At 38.2% G+C, this 18,549-nt stretch overlaps 1 protein-coding gene across 5 annotated transcripts in view; it reads right to left on the bottom strand.

Moving 5' to 3' along the window:
* The window catches only part of RALGAPA1 (Ral GTPase activating protein catalytic subunit alpha 1), a 272,386-nt gene that overhangs the window by 187,934 nt on the left and 65,903 nt on the right, over positions 1–18,549 (bottom strand). For all 5 annotated transcript variants that reach the window (XM_036881215.2, XM_057488494.1, XM_057488495.1 and 2 more), the window contains one exon: positions 2,764–2,912. In XM_036881215.2, coding sequence (XP_036737110.2) covers positions 2,764–2,912 — 149 coding nt within the window. The remainder of the gene's footprint in view (positions 1–2,763; positions 2,913–18,549) is intronic.

Below are 18,549 nucleotides of genomic sequence, written 5' to 3'. Positions count from 1 at the left end.
CAAAAAAAATTAATTAATGTTTCCTTCTTGCATATGTCTGCTTTTGGTTAATGAGTAACTTTAAATTAATATTTGTTATAAAAATGGTATATCTTTCAATAACTCAACAAATATCTTTCAAATTTTGAGAATTCTTCAAATACTGAAATTTAAAATTCCGTTTTATAAATCTATACCAGCCATTTTTAAAACCATTTTTCAGACAAAACACCCTCTTATCAAATAAAAATTCATGCAAAAGCTGATGAATTGGAGGTGAATTTGGAGACTGTTCCCATTCCCCAACCTCACAAATCAAGTTGCAACCTTAGAGAGCTGTCTGAACATAGGTAGAGAATACTCATCTATGTATGTGATAAGACATGGAGAAAACCACAAATCTAGAATTGGACTGGGTTCAATTTCAAAATCTACATGATATTTGAAGATTAATATATTACGAGCCTAACAAGTAATCAAGAACCATCACTCTCTTGCTCCTTTCCATCCTTTTTATTTCGGCCATTTTTTAACCCTTTATTTTCCTCTCTGTGTACTATAAGTCAATCAATCACAATATGGAATTTATTTATTATCATTGCCTCTTTCTCCTAGATGCTTATTATTAAGACATAAAACTACCATAACTGTACCTGATACTTTGGAAATTGATTCAACCATGTGAAAAATTTCAGTTTGGGTGTAGAGTGAGGCTCAAACCCCTACCAAAGCTTCCTCCTCTGGCTTATTTGCAGGCCTACTCTGGGCACAGCAGTAAGTGAGGCAGTCCATGTAAGAAATGTGGCAGAGACAGCAAGTGATCCTAGATCTACATGTCATGGATTTTTGGGGAATGAGGGCAGAATCAAACAGAAAAGTATCACTCATTGAAAAAAATCCTGAATATCTTAACAAATATATGTACTCATTCATAAAATAAAAATCAAAGCTACCACATTTGTCATCTTAGGCTTCTAGCTTAGTTAAATGAAATGAAAAGCTATTTGAAATCAACTACATATACAATAAGGTTTTTCAAATAACTCTTATTTGTGATCAAATCATAATTCACATTCATGTATCAGATAACCTTTAACTTTGTAATAATTATGATTTTGATTCATAAAGTATTATAAATTCAATATAAGTATGTGAGAGATCACTCACAATGTTACGACCTCAAGAGAACTTTAAAAATTTAAGAAAAAAAAATTCTAAAATTGTGTTCCACATAGTAAATCCCTCACTTCAACCTGCCTCAATGGCATTGATTCAAAACATAAAAAGAAAAAAGATTGGGGGGAAGATTACTAATAAAAGAATGGTCTGAGGTGGTAAAATTATTGACTAATAGAACTTGGGCTAGAGTCAGGACCACAGTTTAAATCTCAGTTGTATGAACAAGGGTAAGTTACTTAATCTCTTGTATCTAAGAATCACCATATAAAACAGAGGTATTATCCACCTTATAGGGTGCTATAAGGATTAAGAAAGAAAATGCATGAGCTTAATTTCAAAAGATACCTGGCACAGAAAAGTGCTCCAAATAAGTTACTAACAATAACTACTTCTAGATGTAACTATGTTAATACCGGTAACAATGTTTCTTTTTCAAAATAAAGCCATTTTTCTCATAGGTAGCAAAACATAAACTAGGCCTATTCTAGTATCCCCATTTTTTAAAAAATGAGTCAAAGGAGGAAAATTATATTATGTGTAAGGATGTTTATCATCTTCTCCTTCAACAATAAAATGAAATAATTATATATCTATCAATAGGTGAATGGTTAAGAGAACTATGGTACATACATACAGCATAATATTATGTGATTGTGTATGCAGTTTTGTGAACCAGATGTTCACCAAAGGGCAACGATTACCTCTAGAGAGTGAGTTTTTGACCAACTTTTATTTTCTTTTAAAACTTTGAGTTTTACAGGAAATATAAATCATTTTTACAAAAACTGAAGAACTGCTCTTCTCATCTCTGAAAAAAGACCTGTTTTTCCATTCAGTTAAACAAATATTTATAGAGTGCCAATATTTAGGTACTATGTTAAGAAAAGTAGGAAATATGAAAACAAGACAAGTATATGCCTTCCAAGGACTCTCAATTCAGTGAGGTAAAAAGACATTTATAAAGTAATTGAGGGACTAAGACAATTTTGAAAAGAACTGTAACAGAATAAAAGGAAGTAAGGAAAAAAATAAAAGTAAGGTATGTGGTAAAAACGAAGGTAGAATTGAAAGACAGTTATGGTGATAAAAGGAAGAGATGGCAGGAATTATGCTGTCTAAAGAAAAGTTCAGAATGTGCTCAGGAAAGAGAATTTGATAAAGCTGGGAGTCAGGATCTCATCCTGAAGAGTGGAGTTTAGCTTAAGGGAAGACTAAAAAAGTAGACAGAGGACTGACAGTACATGAATTTGAATGTACAGTCAAGTTGAAGTACCAGGCATTGGTACATTCAATCATTTACTTATTCATTCACACATGTATGAATTCATTTATTCATGCATGCATTCATTTATTTATGGGAGTGGCAGGGGGAGAAAGAGGCCATCATATGCCCACTTTAGAAAGATAATATCCGATCAAGAATGTTTGAGATGAAAAGAGTATTGCTGTCATCATGATTATTACATAAAAGATTACATTCATTCATTCATTCATTCAATAGAAGCCTGTACAATATTTTAACAAGCCCTGTTTGTAGACACTATTCCTCTAAAAATTACTATACTCATATATACAATAAAAAAAATAAAAGATAAATATTTTTACCAAGTCTTTTTGTCCATTGATACTTGCACAACCATGAATCGATAAATGTTAAGAATGCGTTTACACATATCTGTGTGCTCATCCAGAAGAATTTTTATTTCATTTGCCGGTTCAAGAAGAAATATGTTTGATGAGTTTATAATAAACACCTAAGATAAAAGAAATCATTAGTGATTCATTACAGAATTTCAATGGCAAATTTCTTAGTCAAAGAAAAAAAGAACTTAATATGCTGATCACTAGGTGATCAACAACGAACTTAAAACAAAGACTATGGGTTAATTCTAACCCTAGTTCTACCAACTTGATATCGGAAATTTAAACTCATTATAATGGCCTGTTTTTATGTTCATCTAGACAAATACGAAATTACTAGACAATCAAAGAACACTAAACAAGCGAAAAACATTTTTACAAACTAAGAGCTTTAGTATAACTCTACTACTATTGTAAAATGAAAAGAATAAAAAATACTAATAGTTTTGGATAAAAGATGACACCTAAATCAAGAAGAATTTTCTGAATGAGGTGTTCAAAACCATCTATGCTCTTTAATCATGTTTATTGGCTATGTGTGTATACCTATTTTGATAATACAAGACTGAATAAAGAGGTTGCATATAACAGTACTATTAGTGAGGAACTATAAATATGTATATTTAAATTCATATAAATATGTATATTTAAATTCATTAGAATCAGATCATTTTTGTATTTTGCTACTGAAAACAAAGTTATATGCAAAGACTCTCAACAACACTTTGGAGGAACAGAGTATTATATCTGTTGTGAACCCAAGGCATTTGTATCTTCTATACCCAAAATTCTGATTTAAATACTCTGAATAAACTACATAATGAAATACAGTGGTAAATCATGTGAGAAAAGAATATAAAGCAAACTTTAAAATAGTGAAAGAGCTTTGTGAAGTCTAGCAACACTGACCAAGAAAGGCAAGAGCAAAAATAAATATTAGACACAAAACAAGAACATAGATATTGAAAGATGGTGGCATAAGAGGTCAGACAGAGGCTTCCACCCAGAACCATATATAGTATGAAAATACAGTTAATACAACTAATTCTGAAAGAGCAACAGGAAAGAAGGCTGTGCCAAACTGCATACACCTGGAGAAAAGAACAGACCTCACAGAACAGGGTTACATACCAAAGCTGTGATCTGGGAGGACCCAAGCCCTTCCTCCACCCCAGCTCACCAGAAGGAGGAAGAGAAATGGAGTGTGGAAGGAGTGAAAGCTTAGGAATGCTAAACACCCAGCCCTGGAGACTTGCTCTAGAAGCATGAAGCTACATTGCATGGTGCTCTAGAGGCTAGTGGGGTTGGAAATCTAAGACAGGCAGAATACTTGGAGAGACTAAGATTCCAGCTGGTTGTGGAAAACAGGAATCCACATCTGACTGCTCTGGGACAAAAGACAGGCGGGCAGTCTGAGACAGTTCCAAACAGCAAGAGGGCTGCTAAGGGGCAAGAATTGCACAGACATTGCTGCTCAGGAGAAAGGACAGGTGAACAAAATTGCCTGGGCGCACTCTGCCCAGCAGGCTGGGAACTTTCAGCAGCTTTAGGCACTCCATGCCCCTGGCTGGCTATGCAGCTCCGGATACCCCCACCATGATACACACCCTACTGTGCCTTCCAACCAGTTGCCGGCACCAGCTCACAAAATGGTACCAATCAGCCCCTGCACTGCCATCAGGCCACCCAGAGGGAGGCAAAGCCTACAGCAGCTACAAACACAAAACATAGAGGCTTACACCTCTACACTTGGCTCACTGATTCTGGCAGTGGAGACAGGCACATATCGGCCAGGAAGCAGGAAAAAGTTATTTTCTCCCCCAAGGCACCAGCACCGCTCCCCTGCAACCCCGAACAATGCTCCAGGGCTGAACAGCTCCAGAGTAGAGCTTCTGAGCACTAGAGGGCGACACACACAAATATGAAACGTCAAAGGAACCTGGTACAAACCAAGATCCTACAAACAGCAGAAAAAGGACCAAGTGAAACTGAACTAATCAATCTTCCTGAAGACTTCAAAATAAAAATGATAAACATGCTCATGGTCATGAGGATTCAGAAAAATATTCAAGAACTCAGGGATGAATTCAGGACTGAGATTCAATCATTAAGGAATTTAATGTGTGAAATGAAACATATAATGGAGAAATTTACAAGCAGATTAGATGTAGTAGAAGAGACGGTAACAGGAAAAGAAAATAGAGAACAGAAATACAGAGAAGCTGAAAGGGAATTAAAGATGGTGGCGTGAGAGGAGATACAGAGGCTTCCTCCTAAAACTGGATACAATTAGAAAATATACTTGGCGCAACTAATCCTGAGAGAGCAACAGAAAAGAGGAGGGTGACAGACTGCACACAACTGGAGAAAAGAGCAGACCTCACCGAATGGGGTAACGTACCAGAGCCGTGACCTGGTAGGACCCGAGCCCTTCCCCCAACCAAGCTCACCGGCGGGAGGAAGAGAAACTGATCAGGGAGGGGGTGGAAGGCTTGTGACTGCTGACTACCTAGCTCCAGAGTCCTGCACTGGGAGCACAAACCTACATTTCATAGTGCTTTCATTATACTCTTCTGATTATGGGGTTGGAAAGCTGGGACAGGCAGAGTTCCTGGGGAGACTGGGATACCGGCCGCTTGTGGAAAGCAGGGATCCATATCCGGCTGCTCTGTGACAAAAGCTTGTATCTGTGTGCTCGGCCCACTGGTTAAGGCAGTGGAGACAGGCACAGCAGCCGGGAAGCAGGGAACAAATCTTAACTCCCCCATGCACCAATACCGCTCCCCAGCAACACACGACATAGCTTCAGGGGCTGAGCAGCTCCAGAACAGAGCTTCTGGACACTAGAGGGCACCAAATACAAATATGAAACGCCAAAGAAACCTGATCTAGAGTAAAATTGTTAATGAAACTCCTGAGAAAGATTTAAATGATATGGACCTCGTGACTCTTCCTGAAAGGAAGTTCAAAATAAAAATCATAAACATGCTCATGGAGGTAAGGAAAGACATCCAAGAACTCAGGAATGAATTCAGGTCAGAGATCCAATCATTGAAGAGCACGATGGAGTATATTAAAGGCAGGTTGGATATGGTGGAGGAGACAATAAATGAAATAGAAACTAGAGAAGAGGAATACAAAGAAGCTGAGGAACAGAGAGAAAAAAGGATCTCTAAAAATGAAAGAATATTGAGAGAACTGTGTGACCAATACAAACAGAACAACATTCGCATTATAGGGATACCAGAAGAAGAAGAGCTAGAGAAAGGGATAGAAAGTGTCTTTGAGGAGGTAGTTGCTGAAAACTTCCCCAGTCTGGGGAAGGAGACAGTCACTCAGGCCATAGAGATCCACAGATCCCTCAACACAAGGAACCCAAGGAAGACACCACCAAGACACATAGTAATTAAAATGGAAAAGATCAAGGATAAGGACAGACTGTTAAAAGCAGCCAGAGACAGAAATAAGATCATATACAAAGGAAAGCCAATCAGGCTAACATTAGACTTCTCAGCAGAAACCTTACAGGCCAGAAGGAAGTGACATGATGTATTTAATGCCATGAAGCAGAAGGGCCTGGAACCAAGATTACTTTATCCAGCAAGATTATCATTTAAATTTGAAGGAGGGATTAAACAATTTCCAGATAAGCAAAAGGTGAGAGAATTTACCTCCCACAAACCATCTCTACAGTCTATTTTTGAGGGAATAATATAGATGGAAGTGTTCCTAAGGTGGAATAGCTGTCACCAGAGGTAATAAAACCACAGTAAAGAAAGTAGAACAGCTAATTACTAAGCAAATGCAAAATTAAATTAACTATGGCCAAAGACAATCAAGGGATAGACAAAAAGTAGAGAATATGATACCTAATATATAAAGAATGGAGGAGGCTCAAGACAAATACTGGGCATAGAAGCCACAGGGCATAAATATGCAAAGAAGTAAAAAGCTAACCTTTTCAAACAATAAGGCTTCTCTCTCACTTACCAACTCTACATTTCCCTGTATGGCCCCGGAAGATGACTGGTTAGCCAGAGACGGGTAAGATTCCTCAAGGGAGGAACAACCTAAGACAGGCACAGTCGCAGGGGGGCCATCAGGTGAGAAATTGGGGATCAACAGAGGTGAGGCTTAGAAGCTCACCCCCCCTGTTCTGAGAGAAATCTTCTGCATACGTGGATGTTTTATTGCCCTGGTCTAGCTTGGATTAACACATAGTCTACAGGCACACACCTGATCATCTACATTTGCTCTTTTACAACACTAAACTATGTTTTCTACCTATATCTTGTATCTACCTACCACTTCAGCATTTTATTAAAAATAATAATAATAAAGAGAGAAATGTGGTATCCACATATAAATCAAGTATAAAAACCAAATGAGTATTCATATTTGAACTGACTGTTTAGAGTTCATAATGCATGAGCAAAACCGAAAGTTTCTGTGATGACTGCCCTTGTACTGTTCACCATGTAACTTATTCATTATGTAAGAATTTGTTCTACATGTAAGAACTTGTTTGTTATGCCTCAAAAGATTGGAGACTGATGAAAATTAGGCTTGGGGTGGATTAATGATTGTGCATTGAGCATTGACTCCCCTATACAGAATTTTATTGTCGTTAACAACCATTTGATCAATAAATATGAGAGATGCCCTCACAAAAAAAAAAAAGGACAGACTTCCAATGGTAAAATAAATAAGTAACCGGGATGTAATGTATAGCATAAGGAATATAGTCAAGATATTGTAACAGCTTGGTAGGGTGATAGCTGGAACCTAGAATTATGTATATAAATGTTCTACCACTGTGTTGTACACTTGAAACTAATGTAATGTAATACTGTGCATCAACTACCCTTCAATAAAAAATAATTATTTAAAAAAAATAAATAAATAAATAAAATAAAATAAAATAAATAAAAAAAAAAAAAAAAAAAAGAATGGAGGAGGAAGAAAAAGGAGGAGAAACAGAAAAGAACCTTTGGATTGTGCTTGTAACAGCATACTAAGCAAGTTAAGTTGGACTCTTAGATACTAAGGAAATTAACCTTGAATCCTTGGTAACCACGAATCTAAAGCCTGCAATGGCAATAAGTACATACCTATCAATAATCACCCTAAATTGAAATGGACTGAAATCACCAAACAAAAGACATAGAGTCACTGAATGGATAAAAAAGCAAGATCCATCTATATGCTGCTTACAAGAGACTCACCTCAAACCCAAAGACATGCACAGACTAAAAGTCAAGGAATGGAAAAAGATACTTCACGCGAACAACAGGGAGAAAAAAGCAGGTGTTGCAGTACTAGTATCAGACAAAATAGACTTCAAAACAAAGAAAGTAACAAGAGATAAAGAGGGACATTACATAATGATAATGGGCTCAGTTCAACAAGAGGATATAACCATTATAAATATATATGCACCCAACACAGGAGCACCAGCATATGTGAAACAAATACTAACAAAACTAAAGAATGAAATAGAACACAATGCATTCATTTTAGGAGACTTCAACACAACATTCACCCAAAGGACAGATCCACCAAACAGAAAATAAGTAAGGACACAGAGGCAGTGAACAACACACTAGAACAGGTGGACCTAATAGACATCTATAGAACTCCACATCCAAAAGCAACAGGATACACATTCTTCTCAAGTACACATGGAACATTCTCTGGAATAGACCACATACTAGGCCACAAAAAGAGCCTCAGTAAATTCAAACAGATTGAAATACTACCAACCAATTTTTAAGACCACAAAGGTATAAAACTAGAACTAAATTGTACAAAGAAAGCAAACAGACCCACAAACACACAGAGGCTTAACACCATGCTCCTAAATAATCAATGGATCAATGACCAAATTAAAAGACAGATCAAGCAATATATGGAAACAAATGACAACAACAACACAAAGCCCCAACTTCAATTGGATGCAGTGAAAGCAGTCTTAAGAAAAACTATATAGCAATCCAGGCATATTTAAAGAAAGAAGAACAATACCAAATGAATAGTCTAATGTCACAATTATCGAAGTTGGAAAAAGAAGAAGAAATGTGGCCTAAGGTCAGCAGAAGGAGGGACAAAATAAAGATCAGAGAAGAAATAAATAAAATTGAGAAGATTAAAACAATAGAAAAAATCAATGAAACCAAGAGCTGGTTCTTCGAGAAAATAAACAAAATAGATAAGCCTCAAGCCAGACTTATTAAGAGGAAAAGAGAGTTAACACACATCAGCAGAATCAGAAATGAGAAAGGAAACATCACGACAGACCTCACAAAAATACAAAGAATTATTAGAGACTACTATGAAAACCTATATGCTAACAAGCTGGAAAACCTAGAAGAAATGGACAACTTTCTAGAAAAATACAACCTTCCAAGACTGACCAAGGAAGAAACACAAAATCTAAACAAACCAATTACCAGCAAAGAAATAGAAGGAGTAATCAAAAAAATACCCAAGAACAAAACCCCCGGGCCAGATGGATTTACCTCAGAATTTTATCAGACATACAGAGAAGATATAATACCCGTTCTCCTTAAAGTTTTCCAAAAAATAGAAGAGGAGGGAATACTCCCAAACTCATTCTATGACGCCAACATCACCTTAATACCAAAACCAGGCAAAGACCCCACCAAAAAAAATTACAGACCAATATCCCTCATAAATGTAGACGCAAAAATACTCAACAAAATATTAGCAAACCGAATACAAAAATACATCAAAAGGATCATACACCATGACCAGGTGGGATTCATCCCAGGGATGCAAAGATGGTACAGCATTCGAAAATCCATCAACATCATCCACCACATAAACAAAAAGAAGGACAAAAACCACATTATCATCTCCATAGATGCTGAAAAAGCATTCGACAAAATTCAACTTCCATTCATGATAAAAACTCTTAACAAAATGGGCAGAGAGGGCAAGCACCTCAACATAATAAAGGCCATATATGATAAACCCACAGCCAACATCATACTGAACAGAGAGAAGCTGAAAGCTTTTCCTCTGAAATCGGGAACAACACAGGGATGCTCACTCTCCTCACTGTTATTCAACATAGTACTGGAGGTCCTAGCCATGGCAATTAGTCAAAACAAAGAAATACAAGGAATCCAAATTGGTAAAGAAGAAGTCAAACTGTCACTAAGTGCAGATGACATGATATTATACATAAAAAACGCTAAAGACCCCACTCCAAAACTACTAGAACTGATATCGGAATACAGCAAAGTTGCAGGATACAAAATTAACACACAGAAATCTGTACCTTGGAGGAGGAGCCAACATGGCAGCGTGAGTAGGACACTGGGAATCTCCTCCCAAAAACATATATACTTTTGAAAATACAACAAACACAACTAGTCCTAAAAGAGAGACCAGAAGATGCAGGACAGTGGCCAGACTGCAGCTACACCAGCGAGAACCCAGCGACTGGTTAAAGGGGTAAGATACAAGCTCCGGCCCGGCGAGATCCAAGCACCCCTCCCCCAAGCTCCCGGTGGGAGAAGAATAGGCAGAGCGGGAGGGAGACGGAGCCCAGGACTGCTGAACACCCAGCTCCAGCCACCCGCACCAGAGCACAGACAAAGTGCGTGGGCAGGCGGCTGTGGATACTGGGGAAACAGGGCAACAAGACCTCTGAGCGGGTGCCGAAGCTGGTGCCCCTGTGACAAAGAAAAGCGGGGGCTTTTTGAAGGTCTTAAAGGGACAGGGACTTAACAGCTTGACGGAAACAACACAGGTCATAGTCCAGCAGCTGGAAATTACAGGGAAAACCGGGAAAACTAAGCCCCTGGGCAACAGCTCTGAGACCCCTCACGGAGGTAACCAGCCAAACAGCCCACACACCCCCCACCCCGTCCATTACACCTCCGGGCGCGGAGAAAGCAGACAAGAAGCCTGAGACAAACTCCACCCACAGAAAGGGAAATTCCTCGATTCCGGCCAGGCAAGAGACAAAGACCCAGTCTACACGCAATTACCCAACACAAGCCACTAGGAGTCGCAGTTGTCCCAGTAAAGAAAGGCCAGTAGCAAGTGAAAATTTTGACCCTCCCAGCTGACAGTCAATAGCACCTGTCAACATGAAAAGGCAAAAAAATATGATCCAGACAAGACTAACCCAGACAGCTTCGGCATCTGCTACAGCTTCCCCTGAGAAGGAACCTGGGGAGATAGATTTAGTCAGTCTTCCTGAAAAAGAATTCAAAACAAAAGTCATAACCATGCTGATGGACTTGCAGAGAAATATGCAAGGACTAAGGAAGGAGAATACAGAAATAAAACAAGCTCTGGAAGGACTTCAAAACAGAATGGACGAGATGCAAGAGACCATTAATGGACTAGAAAACAGAGAACAGGAACGCACAGAAGCTGATGCAGAGAGAGATAAAAGGATCTCCAGGAATGAAAGAATTTTAAGAGAGCTGAGTGACCAATCAAAAAGGAATAATATACACATTATAGGAATTTCAGAAGGAGAAGAGACAGAAAAAGGGATAGAAAGTGCCTTCGAAGAAATAATTGCCAAAAACTTCCCCAAACTAGGGGAAGAAATGGCCTCTCAGAACACAGAGGTACACAGAACTCCCATGACAAGGGATCCAAGGAGGGCATCACCAAGACACATAATAATTAAAATGGCAAACATCAAAGACAAGGACAAAGTATTAAAGGCAGACAGAGAGAAAAAAAAGGTTACCTACAAAGGAAAACCCAACAGGCTATCATCAGACTTCTCAACAGAAACCCGATAGGCCAGAAGAGAATGGCATGATATACTTAATGCAATGAAACAGAAGGGCCTCGAACCAAGACTACTGTATCCAGCACGAATATCATTTAAATATGAAGGAGGGATTACACAATTCCCAGAAAAGCAAAAGATGAGGGAATATGCCTCCCACAAACCACCTCTTCAGGGCATCCTACAGGGACTGCTCTAGATGGGAGCACTCCTAAAAAGAGCACAGAACAAAACACCCAACATATGAAGAACAGAGGAGGAGGAATAAGAAGGGAGAGAAATAAAGAATCATCAGACCGCGTTTATAATAGCTCAACAAGCGAGTTAAGTTACACAGTAAGATAGTAAAGAAGCTAACCCTAAACCTTTGGTAACCACAAACTTAAAGCCAGCAATGCCAATAAATTCATACCTTTCAATAATCAACCTAAATGAAAATGGACTGAATGCACCAATCAAAACACACAGAGTAATAGAATGGATAAAAAAGCAAGATCCATCCATACGCTGCTTACAAGAGACTCACCTCAAACCCAAAGACATGCACAGACTTAAAGTCAAGGGATGGAAAAAGATATTTCAAGCAAACAAGAGAGAAAAGAAAGAAGGTGTTGCAATTCTGGTATCAGAAAAAACAGACTTCAAAATAAAGAAAGTAACAAAAGACAAAGAAGGACATTACATAATGATAAAGGGCTCAGTCCATCAAGAGGATATAACCATTATAAATATATATGCACCCAATACAGGAGCACCCACATACCTGAAACAAATATTAACAGAACTAAAGGAAGAAATAGAATGCAATGCATTCATTCTAAGAGACTTCAACACACCACTCACTCCAAAGGACAGATCCACCAGACAGAAAAGTAAGGACACAGAGGCACTGAACAACACACTAGAACAGATGGACCTAATAGACATCTACAGAACTCTACATCCAAAAGCAACAGGATACACATTCTTCTCAAGTGCACATGGAACATTCTCCAGAATAGACCACATACTAGGCCACAAAAAGAGCATCAGTAAATTCCAAAAGATTGAAATCCTACCAACCAACTTTTCAGACTACAAAGGCATTAAACTAGAAATAAACTGTTCAAAGAAAGCAAAAAGGCTCAGAAACACATGGAGGCTAAATAACACGCTCCTAAATAATCAATGGATCAAAGACCAAATCAAAATGGAGATCCAGCAATATATGGAAACAAACAACAACAACACTAAGCCCCAACTTCTGTGGGACACAGCAAAAGCAGTTTTAAGAGGAAAGTATATACCAATCCAAGCATATTCTAAAAAGGAAGAACAAGCCCAAATGAATGGTCTAATTTCATAATTATCGAAATTGGAAAAACAAGAACAAATGAGGCCTAAGGTCAGCAGAAGGAGGGACATAATAAAGATCAGAGAAGAAATAAATAAAATTGAGAAGAATGAAACAATAGCAAAAATCGATGAAAACAAGAGCTGGTTCTTCGAGAAAATAAACAAAATAGATAAGCCTCTAGCCAGACTTATTAAGAGGAAAAGAGAGACAACACAAATCAACAGTATCAGAAACAAGAAAGGAAAAATCACGACGGACCCCACAGAAATACAAAGAATTATTAGAGAGTACTATGAAAACCTACATGCTAACAAGCTGGGAAACCTAGGAGAAATGGACAACTTCCTATAAAAATACAACCTTCCAAGACTGACCCAAAAAGAAACAGAAAATCTAAAGAGACCAATTACCAGCAACGAAATTGAAGCGGTAATCAAAAAACTACTAAAGAACAAAACCCCTGGGCCAGATGGATTGACCTCGGAATTTTATCAGACATACAGGGAAGACATAATACCCATTTTCCTTAAAGTTTTCCAAAAAATAGAAGAGGAGGGGATACTCCCAAACTCATTCTATGAAGCTAACATCACCCTAATACCCAAACCAGGCAAAGACACCACCAAAAAAGAAAACTACAGACCAATATCCCTGATGAACGTAGATGCAAAAATACTCAACAAAATTTTAGCAAACCGAATTCAAAAATACATCAAAAGGATAGTACACCATGACCAAGTGGAATTCATCCCAGGGAATGCAAGGATGGCACAACATTCGAAAGTCCATCAACATCATCCACCACATCAACAAAAAGACAGACAAAAACCACATGATCATCTCCATAGATGCTGAAAAAGCATTTGACAAAGTTCAACATCCATTCATCATAAAAACTCTCAGCAAAATGGGAATAGAGGGCAAGTACCTCAACATAATAAAGGCCATCTATGAAAAACCCACAGCCAACATTATATTGAACAGCGAGAAGCTGAAAGCTTTTCCTCTGAGATCGGGAACTAGACAGGGATGCCCACTCTCCCCACTGTTATTTAACATAGTACTGGAGGTCCTAGCCACGGCAATCAGACAAAACAAAAAAATACAAGGAATCCAGATTGGTAAAGAAGAAGTTAAACTGTCACTATTTGCAGATGACATGATACTGTACATAAAAAACCCTAAAGACTCCACCCCAAAACTACTAGAACTGATATCGGAATACAGCAAAGTTGCAGGATACAAAATCAACACACAGAAATCTGTGGCTTTCCTATACACTAACAATGAACCAACAGAAAGAGAAATCAGGAAAACAACTCCATTCACAATTGCATCAAAAAAAATAAAATACCTAGGAACAAACCTAACCAAAGAAGTGAAAGACTTATACTCTGAAAACTACAAGTCACTCTTAATAGAAATTAAAGGGGACACTAACAGATGCAAACGCAATCCATTCTCATGGCTAGGAAGAATTAATATCGTCAAAATGGCCATCCTGCCCAAAGCAATACACAGATTTGATGCAATCCCTATGAAACTACCAGCAACATTCTTCAATGAACTGGAACAAATAATTCAAAAATTCATATGAAACTACCAAAGGCCCCGAATAGCCAAAGCAATCCTGAGAAAGAAGAATAAAGTAGGGGGGATCTCACTCCCCAACTTCAAGCTCTATTATAAAGCCATAGTAATCAAGACAATTTGGTACTGGCACAAGAGCAGAGCCACAGACCAATGGAACAGACTAGACAATCCAGACATTAACCCAGACATATATGGTCAATTAATATTTGATAAAGGAGCCATGGACATACAATGGCGAAATGACAGTCTCTTCAACAGATGGTGCTGGCAAAACTGGACAGCTACATGTAGGAGAATGAAACTGGACCATTGTCTAACCCCATATACAAAAGTAAACTCAAAATGGATCAAAGACCTGAGTGTAAGCCACGAAACCATTAAACTCTTGGAAAAAAACATACGCAAAAACCTCTTAGACATAAACATGAGTGACCTCTTCTTGAACATATCTCCCCGGGCAAGGAAAACAACAGCAAAAATGAGTAAGTGGGACTATATTAAGCTGAAAAGCTTCTGTACAGCAAAAGACACCATCAATGGAACAAAAAGGAACCCTACAGTATGGGAGAATATATTTGAAATGACACATCCGATAAAGGATTAACGTCCAGAATATATAAAGAGCTCACACACCTCAACAAACAAAAAACAAATAACACAATTAAAAAATGGGCAGAGGAACTGAACAGACGGTTCTCCAAAAAAGAAATACAGATGGCCAACAGACACATGAAAAGATGCTCCACATCGCTAATTATCAGAGAAATGCAAATTAAAACTACAATGAGGTATCACCTCACACCAGTAAGGATGGCTGCCATCCAAAAGACAAACAACAACAAATGTTGGCGAGGCTGTGGAGAAAGGGGAACCCTCCTACACTGCTGGTGGGAATGTAAATTAGTTCAACCATTGTGGAAAGCAGTATGGAGGTACATCAAAATGCTCAAAACAGACATACCATTTGACCCAGGAATTGCACTCCTAGGAATTTACCCTAAGAATGCAGCAATCAAGTATGAGAAAGATCAGTGCACCCCTATGTTTATCGCAGCACTATTTACAATAGCCAAGAATTCGAAGCAACCTAAATGTCCATTGATAGATGAATGGATAAAGAAGACGTGGTACATATACACAATGGAATACTACTCAGCCATAAGAAAAGGGCAAATCCTACCATTTGCAGCAAGATGGATGGAGCTGGAGGGTATTATGCTCAGTGAAACAAGCCAAGCAGAAAAATACCAAATGATTTCACTCATCTGTGGAGTATAAGAACAAAGGAAAAACTGAAGGAACAAAACAGCAGCAGAATCACAGAACTCAAGAATGGACTAACAGGTACCAAAGGGAAAGGGACTGGGGAGGATGGGTGGGTAGGGAGGGATAAGGGGGGGGAGAAAAAGGGGGATATTAAGATTAGCATCCATAGGGGGGTGGGAGAAAGGGGAGGGCTGTACAACACAGAGAAGACAAGTAGTGATTCTACAACATTTTGCTACACTGATGGACAGTGACTGTAAAGGGGTATATAGGGGGGACCTGGTATAGGGGAGAGCCTAGTAAACAAAGTATTCATCATGTAAGTGTACATTAATGATAAAAAAAAAAAGCAGTTCCTGTGTGGTGACCTCCAATGATTTCTACACAATGATATAAAGGGCATATAAAAGTGTAGGCAAAGGGTCTGTTTGTGTTTATACAGAGGATCAAAGCCTAATTTGGCTACCCCGAAAATGAACTAAGATACGATATGAAAAAGAACTTCCAACATCAGCACTCTCGGGAAGACTCATGACAGAAGATGATCAGCAAAAAGAAAACCCCAACAAAGATCCACGCACTGCCACAGGTGTAGATGCACTCAACCCACCAATTCCTGGACTTGCCATGGGAATGATGAAGGAGATATCTAAGCTGGCCTGTGCATACAGTAAAACAACAAATTTGACTGGATCTATACTGTTGGAACTCAACCACGAATTAGGAGAAGTGCAAATTGTAGCACTCCAAAATCTTACAACCACAGACTATTTACTGTTAAAAGAACATATGGGATGTGAAGAGTCCCCAGGAATGGGTTGTTTTAATTTATCTGAATTCTCTCAGACTGTTCAAGTTCAGTTGGACAATATCCACCATATCACAGATACGTTTTCACAAATGCCTAAGGTGCCTAACTGGTTTTCTTGGTTTCACTGGAGATGACTGGTAATTACAGGTATGCTTTGGTTACATAACTGTACTCCTATCATGTTAATGTGTGCACAATTTAATTAGTAGTTTAAAACCTATACATGCTGAAGTTACTCTACAAGAAGATATGTCAAAGAAATAATCAATCTTCCCAGGTTTTCTTCCGCCTGCTACTTCTATAGCTTTTCTTCTTCCTACCTAATTACAACCCTTAAATAGAATTCGTGCCACGTATCGAATTTACCGAGTATCATAATTCTTCCAAGTGGTAAAGACACCTCAAGACAAATGCTGGGCATAGAAGCCACAGGGCATAAATATGCAAAGAAGTAAAAAGCTAACCCTTTCAAACAATAAGGCTTCTCTCTCACTTACCAACTTAACATTTCCCTGTATGGCCCCGGAAGATGACTGGTTAGCCAGAGACGGGTAAGATTCCTCAAGGGAGGAACAACCTAAGACAGGCACAGTCACAGGGGGCCATCAGGTGAGAAAATCGGGATCAACAGAGGTGAGGCTTAGAACCTCCCCCCTCCTGTTCTGAGAGAAATCTTCTGCATCCGTGGATGTTTTATTGCCCTTGTCTAGCTTGGATTAACACATAGTCTACAGGCACACACCTGATCATCTACATTTGCTCTCTTACAACACTAAACTATGTTTTCTACCTTTATCTCGTATCTACCTACCACTTCAGCATTTTATTAAAAATAATAATAATAAAGAGAGAAATGTGGTATCCACATATAAATCAAGTATAAAAATCAAATGAATATTAATATTTCAACTGACTGTTTATACTTCATAATGCATGAACAAAACCGAAAGTTTCTGTGATGACTGCCCTTGTAATGTTCACCATGTAACTTATTCACTATGTAAGAATTTGTACTCCATGTAAGAACTTGTTCGTTATGCTTCAGAAGATTGGAGACTGACGAAAATTAGGCTTGGGGTGGATTAATGATTCTGCATTGAGCATTGACCCCCCCTACAGAGAATTTTATTGTTGTTAACAACCATTTGATCAATAAATATGAGAGATGCCCTCACACACACACACACAGACACACACACACACACAAAAAATATATATATATGTATATACACACTTCCAATTGTAAAATAAATAAGTAACCAGGATGCAATGTATAGCATAAGGAATATAGTCAAAATATTGTAACAACTTGGTATGGTGATAGCTGGTACCTAGAATTATCATGTATATAAATGTTGAATCACTGTGTTGTACACCTGAAACTAATGTAATACTGTGTGTCAACTACCCTTCAATAAAAAATAATTATCCAGGGAAAAAAAAAAAAGAAATCTGTAGCTTTCCTATACACTAACTATGAACTAATAGAAAGAGAAATCAGGAAAACAATTCCATTCACAATAGCATCAAAAACAATAAAATACCTAAGAATAAACCTAACCAAGGAAGTGAAAGACCTATACCATCAAACCTGCAAAACAGTCTTAAGAGAAATTAAAGAGGTCACTAACAAATGGAAACTCATCCCATGCTCCTGGCTAGGAAGAATTAATATCATCAAAATGGCCATCCTGCCCAAAACAATATAAAGATTTGATGCAATCTCTATCAAATTACCAACAGCATTCTTCAGTGAACTGGAACAAATAGTTCAAAAATTCATATGGAAATACCAAAGACCCCGAATAGCCAAAGCAATCCTGAGAAAGAAGAATAAAGTCGGGGGGAAATCACTCCCCAACTTCAAACTCTACTACAAAGCCACAGTAATCAAGACAGTTTGGTACTGGCACAAGAACAGAGCCACAGACCAGTGGAACAGAATAGAGACTCCAGACATTA

Source organism: Manis pentadactyla, chromosome 11 (genome assembly GCF_030020395.1).
Source record: "Manis pentadactyla isolate mManPen7 chromosome 11, mManPen7.hap1, whole genome shotgun sequence".
In the NCBI taxonomy this organism is placed as follows: domain Eukaryota; kingdom Metazoa; phylum Chordata; class Mammalia; order Pholidota; family Manidae; genus Manis; species Manis pentadactyla.
The sequence above is the reverse complement of the archived record's forward strand: the minus strand, read 5'-3'. Positions and strand labels throughout refer to the sequence as shown.